General features: G+C 58.6%; 3 protein-coding genes across 3 annotated transcripts; all 3 read left to right on the top strand.

The window, feature by feature from the left end:
• Positions 1-109: 109 nt before the first annotated feature.
• On the top strand, positions 110-3,312 carry LCAT (lecithin-cholesterol acyltransferase; the record flags this gene model as incomplete). Its single annotated transcript, XM_079723167.1, has 6 exons — positions 110-263; positions 981-1,137; positions 1,216-1,331; positions 1,424-1,519; positions 1,606-1,830; positions 2,735-3,312. The coding sequence occupies 6 exons, from the start codon at positions 110-112 to the stop codon at positions 3,307-3,309; spliced, it is 1,323 nt and encodes a 440-aa protein (XP_079579293.1). The 3' UTR covers positions 3,310-3,312.
• Positions 3,313-4,766: 1,454 nt separating this feature from the next.
• PSMB10 (proteasome 20S subunit beta 10) lies at positions 4,767-7,214 on the top strand (the record flags this gene model as incomplete). Its single annotated transcript, XM_079724037.1, has 8 exons — positions 4,767-4,822; positions 5,057-5,144; positions 5,241-5,338; positions 5,447-5,587; positions 5,864-5,979; positions 6,085-6,143; positions 6,781-6,932; positions 7,048-7,214. 8 exons carry the CDS (start codon positions 4,767-4,769, stop codon positions 7,157-7,159), a joined length of 822 nt encoding a protein of 273 aa, XP_079580163.1. The 3' UTR covers positions 7,160-7,214.
• Positions 7,215-9,820: 2,606 nt separating this feature from the next.
• Positions 9,821-13,234, top strand: CTRL (chymotrypsin like; the record flags this gene model as incomplete). Its single annotated transcript, XM_079724038.1, has 6 exons — positions 9,821-9,958; positions 10,050-10,328; positions 10,494-10,616; positions 10,784-10,890; positions 10,972-11,143; positions 13,202-13,234. The coding sequence occupies 6 exons, from the start codon at positions 9,821-9,823 to the stop codon at positions 13,232-13,234; spliced, it is 852 nt and encodes a 283-aa protein (XP_079580164.1).
• Between the last annotated feature and the right edge of the window lie 38 nt (positions 13,235-13,272).

Consider the following 13,272-nt stretch of genomic DNA (forward strand, 5'->3'; position numbering starts at 1 on the left):
CCCCATTGGCCAGGCTGTCCCTCCCACTGACCCTGGGGCCCCTCCCACCCCCACTCCAGATAAGGCCAGCCCAGGACTGCTTCACTGGGCACTAGGCACAAGGGCTGGAATGGGGCCGCCTGGCTCCCCACGGCAGTGGGTCCTGCTGCTGCTGGGGCTGCTGCTTCCCCCCGCCGCCCCCTTCTGGCTCTTCAATGTGCTCTTCCCCCCGCACACCACGCCCAAGGCTGAGCTCAGTAACCACACACGGCCCGTCATCCTCGGTAAGCCCCCACCAGGCCCCTGATACACCAGGGCAGACCTTGGGGAATCTGGGCCCCAGCCCCTGGTAGCAGAGCCTGCCGAGGCCCTTCTGCCCTTGCATTAGCCCTGATCCCTGCCTCAGCGTCTGGAGGGGCCAAAGGCTTGTCCTGCAGAGAAATCAACCCCTTCTCGCACCACAGTTCTCGTGTCTCAGAGTTGTCTCCCGGAGGTGGCTGGAGTAGAGGGTGGGTGTGCCTGAGGGCTTGGCCTGGGCATTACAAGCTGTGGTCAGCTGTAGCCACTGGACCCCGGTCCAAGCCCCACCACTCCTTCCTCAACCCCCACCCCGGCAAGGACAAGGTGCCCAGCCCAGGAGAGCAGGAGAGGCTCGTCAGGTCCTGCCCCTACTCCTAGGCCCGGCCCCACTCCCTCGTACTATTTGTTCTCCCCTTGGACTTTGGCAGTGATGGAGAGCCACGCTACATGTTTGCTTGGTGGGGGCAGGGGTCAGTGGCCTTGGCCCCTGTACCTTCCCTGACTGAGGGGAGCCTGGGCTTTCGGGGGACGGGGTGGGGGATGTGATCAGAAATAGTGGATCTTGTCCTTCGTCCCTGGGGGTGGAGGGTGTGGGAGGTGAAAGGGTGGGGCTGGTCACTGTAGTGTTGGGGAGGTGAGACCGGGGTGGGGTCCACTGCAGGGAAGTGGGAGGGATCCAGAGTGAAGGCTGGTGCCCGCAGTGCCTGGCTGCCTGGGGAATCAGCTGGAAGCCAAGCTGGACAAACCAAATGTGGTGAACTGGATGTGCTACCGCAAGACAGACGACTTTTTCACCATCTGGCTGGATCTCAATATGTTCCTACCCGTTGGGGTAGACTGCTGGATTGATAACACCAGGTTCGTGCCATTCCCTCTGGCCTAGCCCCCCACCCTGCTCCTTGGTTGCCGCTCCGCTGACTGTCCCACTGCCCCCAGGGTTGTCTACAACCGCAGCTCTGGGCGAGTATCCAATGCCCCCGGTGTACAGATCCGTGTTCCCGGCTTTGGCAAGACCTACTCTGTTGAGTATCTGGACAACAGCAAGTTGGCAGGTGTGTGTGTTGCAGGAAATTGTGGGGCTCTAGGCTTGGTGGGCTTGCAGGAGCCACGGCCAGAACCCCCAGTGCCGCTGCCTCGCCCACAGGTTACATGCACACACTGGTTCAGAACCTGGTCAACAATGGGTATGTGCGGGATGAGACGGTGCGGGCCGCCCCCTACGACTGGCGGCTGGAGCCCAGTGAGTGTCTCTGTGCATAGGGGGCTTGGGGCAGGGCAGGTGGCCCCTAGTCCCAGCTGTGCTGACCCATCCACCCCCCGCTGCAGGCCAGCAGGAGGAGTACTACCTGAAGCTTGCTGGGCTAGTGGAGGAAATGCACGCTACCTACAGAAGGCCTGTCTTCCTCATTGGGCACAGCCTCGGCTGCCTGCACTTGCTCTATTTCTTACTGCGCCAGCCCCAGGCCTGGAAGGACCGCTTCATCGATGGTTTCATCTCTCTTGGGGCTCCCTGGGGTGGCTCCATCAAGCCCATGATAATCTTGGCCTCAGGTGAGAGGGCCTCTGATCACTTGTGTCCCATGGGGAGGGATGGGGGGTGGAATGAAGCTGACCGTGGGCCTGCCCTCACTCCCGTTTCTTCTCACAATGCCAGGCTGGGGGTGTTGTCTACCACCTCTGGGGCACAGCCCCTTTCATTGGCCCTCTGAGAGCAGTGAGCCTGGCCTGGACCATTAGAGTGTCTCCTGACAGTGTCTCAGCGATGACAAAGGGGAAGTAAACAAAGAGGAAGTTAACCCCAGCAATCTGACTCATTGCTGAGGTCTGTTCCTTGTAGCTTCAGGTCCTACCCACTCAACTTTTGGCTGCCTTCTGCTCCCAGGAGCCCCTTTGCCCAGGGATCTGCCCTAAGCCAGGGCCAGACCCCGGGAGCCCCTCGTGCCCTTCCCCAAGGAGTGGCATAGCTACCACCTGCGGAGCACCCACTGTATTCTGAGCACAGCCAGACATGGCCTTACCCCTAGGAGCTTAAGTGAAGGAAACACTCCCCAGACTATATCAATGAGTGTCAAACAGAGATTGGTCTCATTTCATTCTTCCCAGAACACAGCTCTGAGCCCTGTGCAGCACAGGCCACAGGGGCCAACAGACACTTGCCTGAGAGAGAACTGCCAGCACCTTCCCCCCCTGTTCACACACACAGGAAACCCCTCCCCGTCCGCCTGCTGAAGCTCTACAGCTCTGCCTCACCGAGGTGCCACTAGGGCTTCTCACTTAACAAGTACACACGGAGCACCTCCTGAACGCCAGGCCAGTTCTAGTCCATGACTTGGAGTCGATGTTTGGAGTGGGCAAGACAAGGTTGAGCATCCAGCTGAGCTTGGGCTGGGGGGCAAGTTGTGGGCTGGGGGTAGCCAGGACTGGCTCCCTGCCCCACCTTGCTCTGTGTCCACAGGTGACAACCAGGGCATCCCAATCATGTCCAGCATCAAGCTGAAAGAGGAGCAGCGCATGACAACAGCGTCCCCCTGGATGTTTCCCTCCAGCCAGGCATGGCCCGAGGACCACGTGTTCATTTCCACCCCCACCTTCAACTACACAAGCCGTGACTTGCAGCGCTTCTTTACAGACCTGCACTTTGAGGAAGGCTGGTACATGTGGTTACAGTCACGTGACCTGCTGGCAGGGCTCCCAGCACCTGGAGTGGAAGTATACTGTCTGTATGGCGTGGGCCTGCCCACACCCAGCACCTACATCTTTGACCATGGCTTCCCCTACACGGACCCTGTGGGTGTGCTCTATGAGGACGGGGATGACACCGTGGCCACGCGCAGCACCGAGCTCTGTGCCCAGTGGCAGGGCCGCCAACAGCAGCCTGTGCACCTGCTGCCTCTGCCTGGGATACAGCACCTCAATATGGTCTTCAGCAACCAGACACTGGAGCACATCAATGCCATCCTGCTGGGTACCTACCGAAATAGCACTGCCGTACCCCCAACTGCCAGCCCAAGGCCCATGCCCCCTGAATAAAGACCTTCCTTCGCTGCTATAAGCCCTGACATGTGTTATGGGTTCAGGGAAAGGCACTAAGGTCCTCACACCAGGATTCATTCATCTGCAGACCTGGTGCTTTGTGGAGCATAGGGCAAGAAGAGCTTTGCTAGAGCCTGGGATTGAATTGGGCACCCTGAGATGTACAGCACTCTTCTGGTTGAGCTATTTAAGCAGCCTCTCTGTGCCTGCCTCTGCTCTGGGCATGGGGACTGGAGGGAGCTGCACACACAGCTGTAGAATGGGGGTACGTGGAGCCTAGGGTGCAGGATGGAGAAGATCTGAGCTGCCCCTCCTAGCTCCCAAAAGGGCAGGTGAGAACCCACCTCTAGACAGAGACTTTTGAGTGCTAGGTGGGTGACAGAGGCACAAGAGTTTAGCATCTAGGAGAGTGACAGCCACTAAATAGGTCATTTCAATACTGAAGATTTAATTAATGGAGCTAAGTGATCTGAGAGAAAAGTTTAGGGAGGAACAAGGTGGGGATTCTTGTGGGTCAGGGAAGGCTTCCCAGAGGAGGTGGTGCCTGTGCTGAGATCAGATGGAATGAGAAGCGTAACTGTAAAGACTGGTTTCAACCTAAGAGCAGCATGCAGCTGATACAGGGTTTAACCAGGGAAAGAGTGTGACCAGATCTCCAATCTAGAAAAGAGCCCCCTCTCTGCAGGGCAGAGTGTAGCCTGGGGTGGAGGGTGAGGGGCAGGAAGTGTGGGGAAACCAGAGAGGCCAGTGCAGTGTCCAGGGGAGAGAGGATGCTAGCTGAAACAAGCAGTAATTAGGAGAAAGAAGTGGATAAAGGGTCATTTGGGATGTGAAATAAGGCTTAGGCATGGGTAGAGCCCAGCATGCCTATGAGCCACCAGATGGACACCTACGGTGCCCCTCTTGAGAGAGGGAAGACAGCATCCGAGACATGGAAGACGGAAGGATCAGCATCACCTTGGCCAAGGACTGAGCCTCGGTGTTTGAGGTTTTAGGAAGAAGGCAAAGGTAGCAAAAGAGGCAGGAGTTGGGAGAATGACAAATGGCAGCCATGACTGATGCTGTTGGAAGGCCACTAACAATGAGAACAGAGACCTGGTCAATGTGACAGCCTCAGGGCATTGGGACCTGAGGTTAGGGTTGGGGTCAGGGCAGGCAGAGCTCGGGGCTCAGGCTGGACAGTGGCCAGAGAGGAGGGATCTGTCCCTCTGTTCAGAGGGCCCAGGAGCAGCATGGAGAGCCAGGCAAGGGGCATTTCCCCCTTCCCAAGCTGCCTAGGACTAGAGCTGAAGGTGAAAGTGAAAGAGAGGATGCAGAAAAAAGGGGCTGGCATGCTCTGAGGGAAGGTGAAAGCGAAAGGAGAAAGCTCAGTAGTGCAGCCCGAGAGAGGTCAAGGCTTTGGCCTTCCTCCCTCCGTGTTGATCCCACTCCTCTGACCCCCTGCCCACCTGGAGATGCAGAAGACAGCGCTAGAACCCCAAAAGGGCTTCTCCTTCGAAAACTGCGAGAGGTGAGTGGGGGAATGGTTGGTTCCCCAGCTGCCTACGCCCTCAGTGGGGGCTTCCGGGAGTGGGAGCCCCAGGGTCTTTAACATTCCTGGGGGCGAGGGTGGGGGAAGGTACGTGTGTGGAACGACTTGGGTTCCCAGGCTTACCCGAAAGGTGAGGGAAACCGGGACGGAGTTAGGGGATGTGATGGCGGTCCCAGAAGAACTGAAACCTGGGTTTCTCCCCTCCGTTTCCAGAAACGCAGCCTTGGAACGCTCCCTCCCGGGGCTTCGTGTCCCTCATGCACGCAAGACCGGAACCACCATCGCAGGCCTTGTGTTCCGAGTGAGTAGGGCGTTGGGATTGTAACCCTCAAGAGGAGCGGCCGGGAATGGGAGGTGGGCACTGAGCCAAAGGCTCCTCCCCCCCCCCCCCCCGCAGGACGGGGTCATCCTGGGCGCGGATACGCGGGCCACTAACGATTCGATCGTGGCGTACCAGAGCTGCGAAAAGATCCACTTCATCACCCCTAAAATCTAGTGAGCATTCCCCCGCCCAGTTCCCCCCTCAAGAACCGCCCCCTCGTTCCCATCCCGGGTCCCAGCACATCCTAGTCCCGCCCACACGAACCCTCCCTTCGCCTTCAGCTGCTGTGGGGCTGGAGTAGCCGCGGACGCAGAGATGACCACGCGGATGGCGGCGTCCAACATGGAGCTACACGCGCTGTCCACAGGCCGCGAGCCCCGCGTGGCCACGGTCACCCGCGCGTTGCGCCAGACGCTCTTCCGGTGCTGGGGCGGGGCTAAAATGATCCTGGGGTGGGGCAGTTGCGGGGAGGGCCGGGCTGAGAAGAGGCTTGATAGGAGAAAGGGCGGGGCCGCGAGGTCCGAGAGACCGGAAGAGGCTGGCCTAAGAGAAGCTAAGAGAGTGGCAGGAAGGAACGCTGTTGGTCACGGGGCGCCAGACCACGGGAAGGGACGGGGCTCGGGTGCAGGGGCGGTATCGCGGAGGGGCGGGACCTGGATTCCTGTGCGTTCGACTGACCGCACCCACTCCGCGAAAAGGTACCGGGGGTACGTGGGCGCCTCGCTGATTGTGGGCGGCGTAGACGTCACCGGACCGCAGCTCTACTGCGTGCACCCCCACGGCTCCTACAGCCGTCTGCCCTTCACGGCCATGGGTGAGCGCTTCCGCCCCCTTCCCGCGAACCCCGCCCGTGGGACCTCAACGTTTATCCCGCGACTGGGAGGCCGCGGCTGACCTCAGATGCCCTTCCTGCCTGCAGGCTCCGGCCAGGATGCGGCCCTGGCAGTGCTAGAGGACCGGTTCCAGCCGAACATGACGGTGAGCGACATCTCCCCCGCCCCCGCCCCCACCCCCGCGTGCATTGGTGGGAAGTGCACACCCGGGAGCTGGGGAAACGCAGAGGTACCCTGGCCTACTCTAGAGCTAGGCTTCTCGGAGGTGACGACTGAGTGGAGACTGAGGGGCCAGTGGAGTGAGGGTGAAGTGCTATTCCAACAGTGCCAAAGCTTGGACTGTCCCAGAAGTCAAAACTCAGAGAGGGCCATTTGGTGTTTAGGGAGAAGGGAACAGCAGGTGGGGTCTGGAGTCTGGATTTTGTTTGGGGTGGATGGAAGCAGAAGGCATATGTCACTTTATAGGTGCTTATGGCCCAGAAAGAAAAAAGCAGTGAGCCAGGGATTGGGGGTGGGTGAACAGGCTACTGGAAGCAGAGCCACAAGTGTGACTCAGAGAAGTTTGTGAAGATGGGGGCAGTGGGAACACTGGGGTCTCTGGAGAGGGGGATACTGAAACCAGGGTAGAGGAGCCTGGGGTGGAGATGGGGGTGTAGGGAGAGAGAGGAGTTTGGGTGTGAGCAAATGGTAAATAGTCCAGCCTTCAAGATTAACCGTCTCCAGGCTGTAGCCTGAGGGTGATATTAAAGGGTCCATCAGGACTCACACACACATCTTTACAGCTGGAGGCAGCGCAGGAGCTGCTGGTGGAAGCCATCACTGCAGGGATCCTGGGTGACTTGGGCTCTGGGGGCAGTGTGGATGCATGTGTGATCACTGGGACCAGCGCCAAGCTGCTGCGAACACTGAGCTCTCCCACAGAGCCTATAGAGAGGTAGGAGCATGGGAGATGGGGGAATCACAGGGGAGGATGGGGTGGTAGCAAGGGAAATAGGGGGCTGCAAAGAGAGGACGGGCCACTTGATGAGGTCATCCTTTCTCCTTCCCAGGTCCAGCCGGTACCGCTTTGCCCCTGGGACCACAGCTGTCCTGTCGGAGACAGTGATGCCGCTGACCCTGGAGCTGCTGGAGGAAACTGTGCAGGCCATGGATGTGGAGTGAAGTAGGCTGAGGCTTAGAGCTTGGAACAAGGAGGAATAAACCCAGAAAACACCAATACCTAGACAGATGGCTGTGTCCTTCTTGGGTGGAGGGGGACAAGCAGCCAGCAGGGCTCTGTGCCTAAGGTATCCCTGCAGGGGCCACTTCCTCCCATGGCTTCAGTGCCTAGCCTAAGGGGTGCACTTCACCCATCACCTTAGGCATCTACCCCTCCAGAACCCCAGCCCTGGCAAGTATCACAGGCTCAAAGTGGAAAGCCCCCCCTCCTGACTCTGCACACTACAGAGGCTCCCCCTACCACTCCCACGCCTTGCTCTTGCCCTGTAGTCCACTGAGGGCTGTTGTACAACCCAAAAGGTCCTATGTACTGCCCCCACATAGAGCCTTTACCTGGCTCAACAGTGGCCAAGGACACAGCCTACAGCTCTCAGTCAGAGCCCCCCATCCCCACTGATGGCTAAAATGCTGGTGGGGGAGCTGCTCCCTGATTCCAAGGGCAAGTTCTCACAAGCGCACTCCTCACCGCTGCAACGCCTTTATCTGTGAAACCCCTCTGATGACCAGGCATACCTGAGGTGCTAACATGATGCTGAGCTTCTGTTTGCACGTGTTGGGCTGTGACTAAGGGGATTGGCTCCAAGTTTTCTGGGTGCCAGGGGTCACAGCACTCGTGGGGAGAGATGACATGACACATTTATCCAGCAGACTTTTGCTGAGCACCCACTGAGTGTCAGCCCAAGAGCAGGGTGCTAGTGGGAGCATCCTGCCTTGGGAGAGAATGGCTGAGCTCCCCTGGAGCTTTGGAACTGTTAGAGAGAGTCTGCCCAACCCCTGGGGAGTGTCTACTCCAGGCTGGACATCCCTGGGTCCCTGATTATGCTTTTTCCCTCAGTATTTTATTATGAAAATCTTAAAACATAAAATCTGGAAAAAAGTTGAACACCTATATAACCACTGCAGACTTTACAATTAGTATTTTGTTATATTTGCTTTACCATGTATCTATCTATCCTTCCCTCTAGTCAGCAATTAACTCATCTTATTTTTTTGACTGATGTGTTCTTGAATCAGCCAAAGCCCTCACACCCCTAGAAGGAGGCAAGCCAACTTACCTGTTGCAACTTTGCACACAGGGGTGTCTTCTCTCCCTAGGTTCAGGCTCAGCTTGGGGCTCTACAGTGAATGGACTGTAGATACCAGGGGCTTGTCCATGGGAGCCCCAAGGCCTGGAGGCTGTCAGAGATTTGATGGCTGTCATCCTTCCACCCCTGATCTCCATCCAGGATCAGCCAGTCACCAAGGGCTCATACCTTGCCCTCCTGTGCACAAGGCCCCTCCTAGGTGTATCATCTCATCACGAACAGTGTGGGCTTTGGAGCCAGACAGATGAAGGTATGGGTCCAAACACACCATGTGGCAGGAGAGTCAGCATCTCCCTGAGCAAACCGTGACACCCATTCCAAGTTGATGAGCAAACCGTGACACCCGTTCCAAGTTGATCACTGAGGTGATAGGATTTGCAACCCGCCAGCACCCCCATCCTGGCCCTGGCCCTTCCACAGCAGAGCTGGTGCCGGTGGACATTCCGTCTACCAGTCAGGAACACCCCTGGGTGCTGAGCGGGCTTCTGTGAGTTTGGTGCTCCTGATAGCCCTGGGAGACTTCCCTGATCCCAGCCACCAGGTGGTTACCGTTAAGTCTAACCACAAGTCCTTGGCACCTGGTGCTCAACATTTGAGATGTGAGGTGGTTCAGGGATCCAGTCAGGGGCCAGGCTTTGGGGGGTGGAGGAGGTGAGAGCCTCACACCTGGGCTCGCTCTGGTAAGTCAAGGCGTGGGTGGAGGACTTTGACCTAAAGAGACTCTCCTCCTGCCTAGAGCATGGCAGGGAGCTGAACCTCCACAGCTGCCTGGCCTCAGTCCTGGGACTTTGGCTCAAGGATGAAGAGAACCATAAAGCCAGGCCCAGTTCTCAACCTCATGCCTGCCACAGTGTTGCTGCTCAGCCTCATCCTTACTGTGGTCCTCCATGGCTCCTCCTGGGGTGAGTGGGCCTGGCCCAGCCCTGACTGAACAGCCTTAGGGCAACCCAGCTCCCAGCAGCAGCCCAGGCTTCCTGCTCAAGGGCTCAGGGCAGGGGCCAGGCTGGCTAGAAGGGAAGCAGGTGGACAGAGTGGGCAAAGGAGAAAGGATGTGGCAAGGCTGGGAGGAGGCAAGAAGGGGTCAGGGGCCAGTCTCCCAAATGGGACAGGAGCTTGGGCTGGGCCCAAGAGCCGGGGAGGGTTTAGGAAGCTGAGAAGCAAAGGTTGGACGTGTAGTTTAGGAAGAGCCTTCTGGTTGCATGTGGGGTATGGACCGTTGAGGTCTGGAGGGAGTGCAGAGGCTAGGAAGGAGACAGGAATATTCCTGGGGACAGGGAGAAAAATGGCCTGGGATTGGGGGTGGGGTGGAGTTGGGGAATGGTGGGGAGTAGGTTGGAGAGAGATGAGGAAGAATGGACAGAACTTGGGGGCTGGGTGGATGGGGCCAACTGAGATAGCTATAGAGGCCCAGAGGTGCTCAGGGTGAGAAGGGGTAGTGATGACCCCTCTTGATCTGGACCCCTCTGGGGGGCACAGCCTGGGGGCACCCAGGAGGAGGAGAGGAGAGGTGTGCTGGGACATGGGAAGCAGGTCCTCACCAGCCCAGTGGTCAGGTTACGGCGTTCCTGCCATCAGACCGGTGCTGAGCTTCAGCCAGAGGATTGTCGATGGGGAGAATGCAGTGCTGGGCTCGTGGCCCTGGCAGGTGTCGTTGCAGGTACATGCACCCTGGGGGTGGGGCAGGGTTTCAGGTGTTTCATGCCTGGGTGTAGCCTGGGCCCACCCCCACTTCTGACCCTTGATGCCAGGACAGCAACGGCTTCCACTTCTGCGGTGGTTGCCTCGTCAGTCCTGGGTGGTCACTGCTGCCCACTGCAATGTTGTGTGAGTGCTTCCCTTCTACCTGCACCCCCCCCAGCCCCCACCTCCCCGCCTCCTTGCCCTGGAGGCCCCTCTCTTGTCACTCTGCCTTCCTTGTGGCTGCCCAACCCCACTCTCACTGCGGCCCTGGCTGCCACTTGGCCATCCTGGACGAGTACGACCTATCACCCAGCACTGAGCCTTTGCAGGTTCTGCCCATCTTGTGGGTCAGTGCTCGGGCTGCAGGTGGGGAAGGAAGAGTGAGCAGTGTAGGTGTGTGGGCTCTGGGGGTGAGGAATTCAGAGCACGCCCTGGCCTGGTCCCCTCAGCACCCATCACCCTGAGGGCCTGTGTCCACCCCCATCCTGCATGGCCCCTTTCTGGCTCCGCAGGCCATCACGCACCCTTTCTGGAACCCCACCACCATGAACAATGATCTGATGCTACTAAAGCTCACCTCCCCAGCCCAGTACACAACACGCATCTCGCCAGTTCGCCTGGCTTCCTCAAATGAGGTGCTGCCTTAAGGCCTCACGTGTCACCACTGGCTGCGGCCGCCTCAGCAGTGTGGGTAGGAACTCGGGCCAAAACTCTGGGTGGGAGGGCAGGGTGGGGACAAGTCATCTGGGACCTAACCACCCACTCCCGGCCCACAGGCAGTGTGACTCCCGCACACCTGCAGCAGGTGGTTCTGCCCCTGGTCACCGTGAGTTGGTGCCAGCAATACTGGGGCTCACGCATCACCAACTCTATGATCTGTGCAGGGGCCTCGGGGCCTCCTCGTGCCAGGTGAGCACTGGCACCCTGTCCTGTCCTCTGCACTGTCCTGTGGCACTCCCACCCCCCACACTGACTTCTCCCCTCTCCTTCCATCGGGGTGACTGGAGGCCCGCTTGTCTGCCAGAAGGGGGACACGTGGGTGCTCACTGGTATTGTCTCCTGGGGCACCAATGACTGCAACGTGCGCACGCCTGCCACGTACACTCGGGTTAGCAAGTTCGGTACCTGGATCAATCATAGCCTACAGCCAAGCCCACCACAGGTCCTCTCCCCATCTCAGTCCAATAAAGACCCCAGGCTCTGTCCTTTTGTGTATGCCTGTCTGTCTTCCTGGTTCAGGGAAAAGGAGAGGCTCTTGGGGGCCCCATTCCCCAAGCGGACTTTGTCTTCTGGCACGGCAGGTGTTGAGGAGTCAGGATCCTCCTAGACTAGCCGTGACCAGGCTGGGCTCTCCCCACCTCCCCACCGCCTCCTGGGCAACCTCTTGTCCACAGTAAGAGACTGGGCTGTCGGAATGAATGGGCAGCTTTCCCTGGGGAAGGCAGCCTGTTTATTGAGTACGAAGGATACATTTACAAACTTGAGTACACAAAATAAATAACTGCACATTTTCCATCCACAGTCCATGGCATAAAGGCCCAAGTCTCCAAACTCCCTCTGTCCTACCTTCAGGACCAGGCCCATCCTGGCCAAAAGAGGAAATAAATCCCCAGAGGCACTTGGGGAAGTAGGGGGAATTCTGAGGCCATGGGGCTTGGGCTTTCCACTGCCTTGTGCTAGGAGAACTAGAGACAGGAGGAGGGGGTGTACAAGGCACGAATGACTTGGCCCAGAGTGGTCCCTTTTGGCTTGGTTTCCCACTGGAGGTGGCACATGCAAAAAGAGGAGGGCCTAGCCCAAGGGAACCCACTGGGAGGAACTGAGAGCCAAACCCTCCCTGCTGGCAGGGGACCTGCAGTCCAGCTAAGGCTGAAGCTGGGCCCTGGCTCCTTCCCACCCACTGAAAGCAGCTGTGGAGGGACAGGGCTTGGGTTCCAGCCCCGCCTGTGGTGGAGGGGAGGCACCATGACTGACAGCAGGATGGTCTGGCTCAGACCTCTGGGAAAGCAGCCACCCAATTCCACCCACCTCTCGCAGGTGCTCCCTCCAGACGGAGATTCAGCGGGGCCCAGAATGGAAGGGTAATGCTGTGAAAAGAAGCAGGGACAGGCTGGACTGAGCAAGGCCACCGTGAGAAGGTCAGTGCCCCAGGCACTCAGGGTTCAGAGGCAGGTCACACAGTATGGCTAAGTTCCAAGGGGAGCTGCGCAGAAGCTCAGCAGAAGGAGATAGGGTTGAGCACCCCGGGGACCCTCCCTCAATGCAGCAGCTCCTTCCTTCCGACTTCCTCTTGGAGGATAAAGGGAGAGCATGGTGCTCATTCCTAGGCCGCCCACACGCATGCCAGACACTAGATGGCTCCTTCATGCAGCTGCAGAGGAGGGAACAGCAGCACCTGAAGGGAGAGGCAACACCAAGGGTGGAACCAAGGCTGACACTGGAATCCTGATGGGGCTTCTCCCTCAGGAGCCCCTGCCCTTTGCTTTGGCCCAGGTGCCCCCATCCCCCAGGTAGCAGCAGTGGGGCTCCTTTTAACCCCGCACAGTTGGGAAGGAGGCACCTGGGGAATAGAATGGGCATCCGAGGGGGAGAGGGAGGTGATAACAGGCTCTGTAAAGAAGGCACTGAGTGCAGTAGGCTGGTGGGCAGGAACTCTCATAGAGAGAGGCTGGAGCCTGGAGCAAGCCTGCTGCCAACATGGCCACACAGTCCAGAGGGCCAAGGACCATTCCATGGTCCTACCACCAGAGATCCTGGCAAGTCCTGGGGCCGGGAGGGGTCCCTGGGGGCACCATGAAGGAAGACAGATCTTGGCTGGGAGGTGGGAGGCTGTTTAGACTTAGCCAGGGGCTGAGAGTCCAGCCAAGGCACAAGCTGTGGGCCTACCTGGGCCTCTCACTGGAGCATAATCATGAGGATCAGGATGCCATGGAATGTGGGGCCGGGGGAGGGCAGACAGGAAGGCTTGGTAGAGGAAAGGGGGGATTCCAGAAGTAACTGTCCCAAAGAGTCCTGGGACCACAGGACACCCTCTACCTGGCACTGCATGCTCCTTTGGTCTAGGGAAGAGCCAAGAGGTGAGGAGACTGAAGACCAGGTCCTGCCCTTCCCCCAGTATGTACCAGAGCAGTCGTCCAGCAAAAGGAGCATTAGTGCCAGACCAGGCTCCTTGTTCAGGGGGCTCGTATGCCCCAGGGCTCCCTCCACTCTGTCGCACCAGACTCAGGCCCAGGGTGAAGATGGGGACTGCTGAAGGCACAGAGAAGGGGCTGGGGCCATTCACCTACCACT

The sequence above is a fragment of the Hyperoodon ampullatus genome (genome assembly GCF_949752795.1).
Source record: "Hyperoodon ampullatus genome assembly, chromosome: 18".
In the NCBI taxonomy this organism is placed as follows: Eukaryota; Metazoa; Chordata; class Mammalia; order Artiodactyla; family Ziphiidae; genus Hyperoodon; species Hyperoodon ampullatus.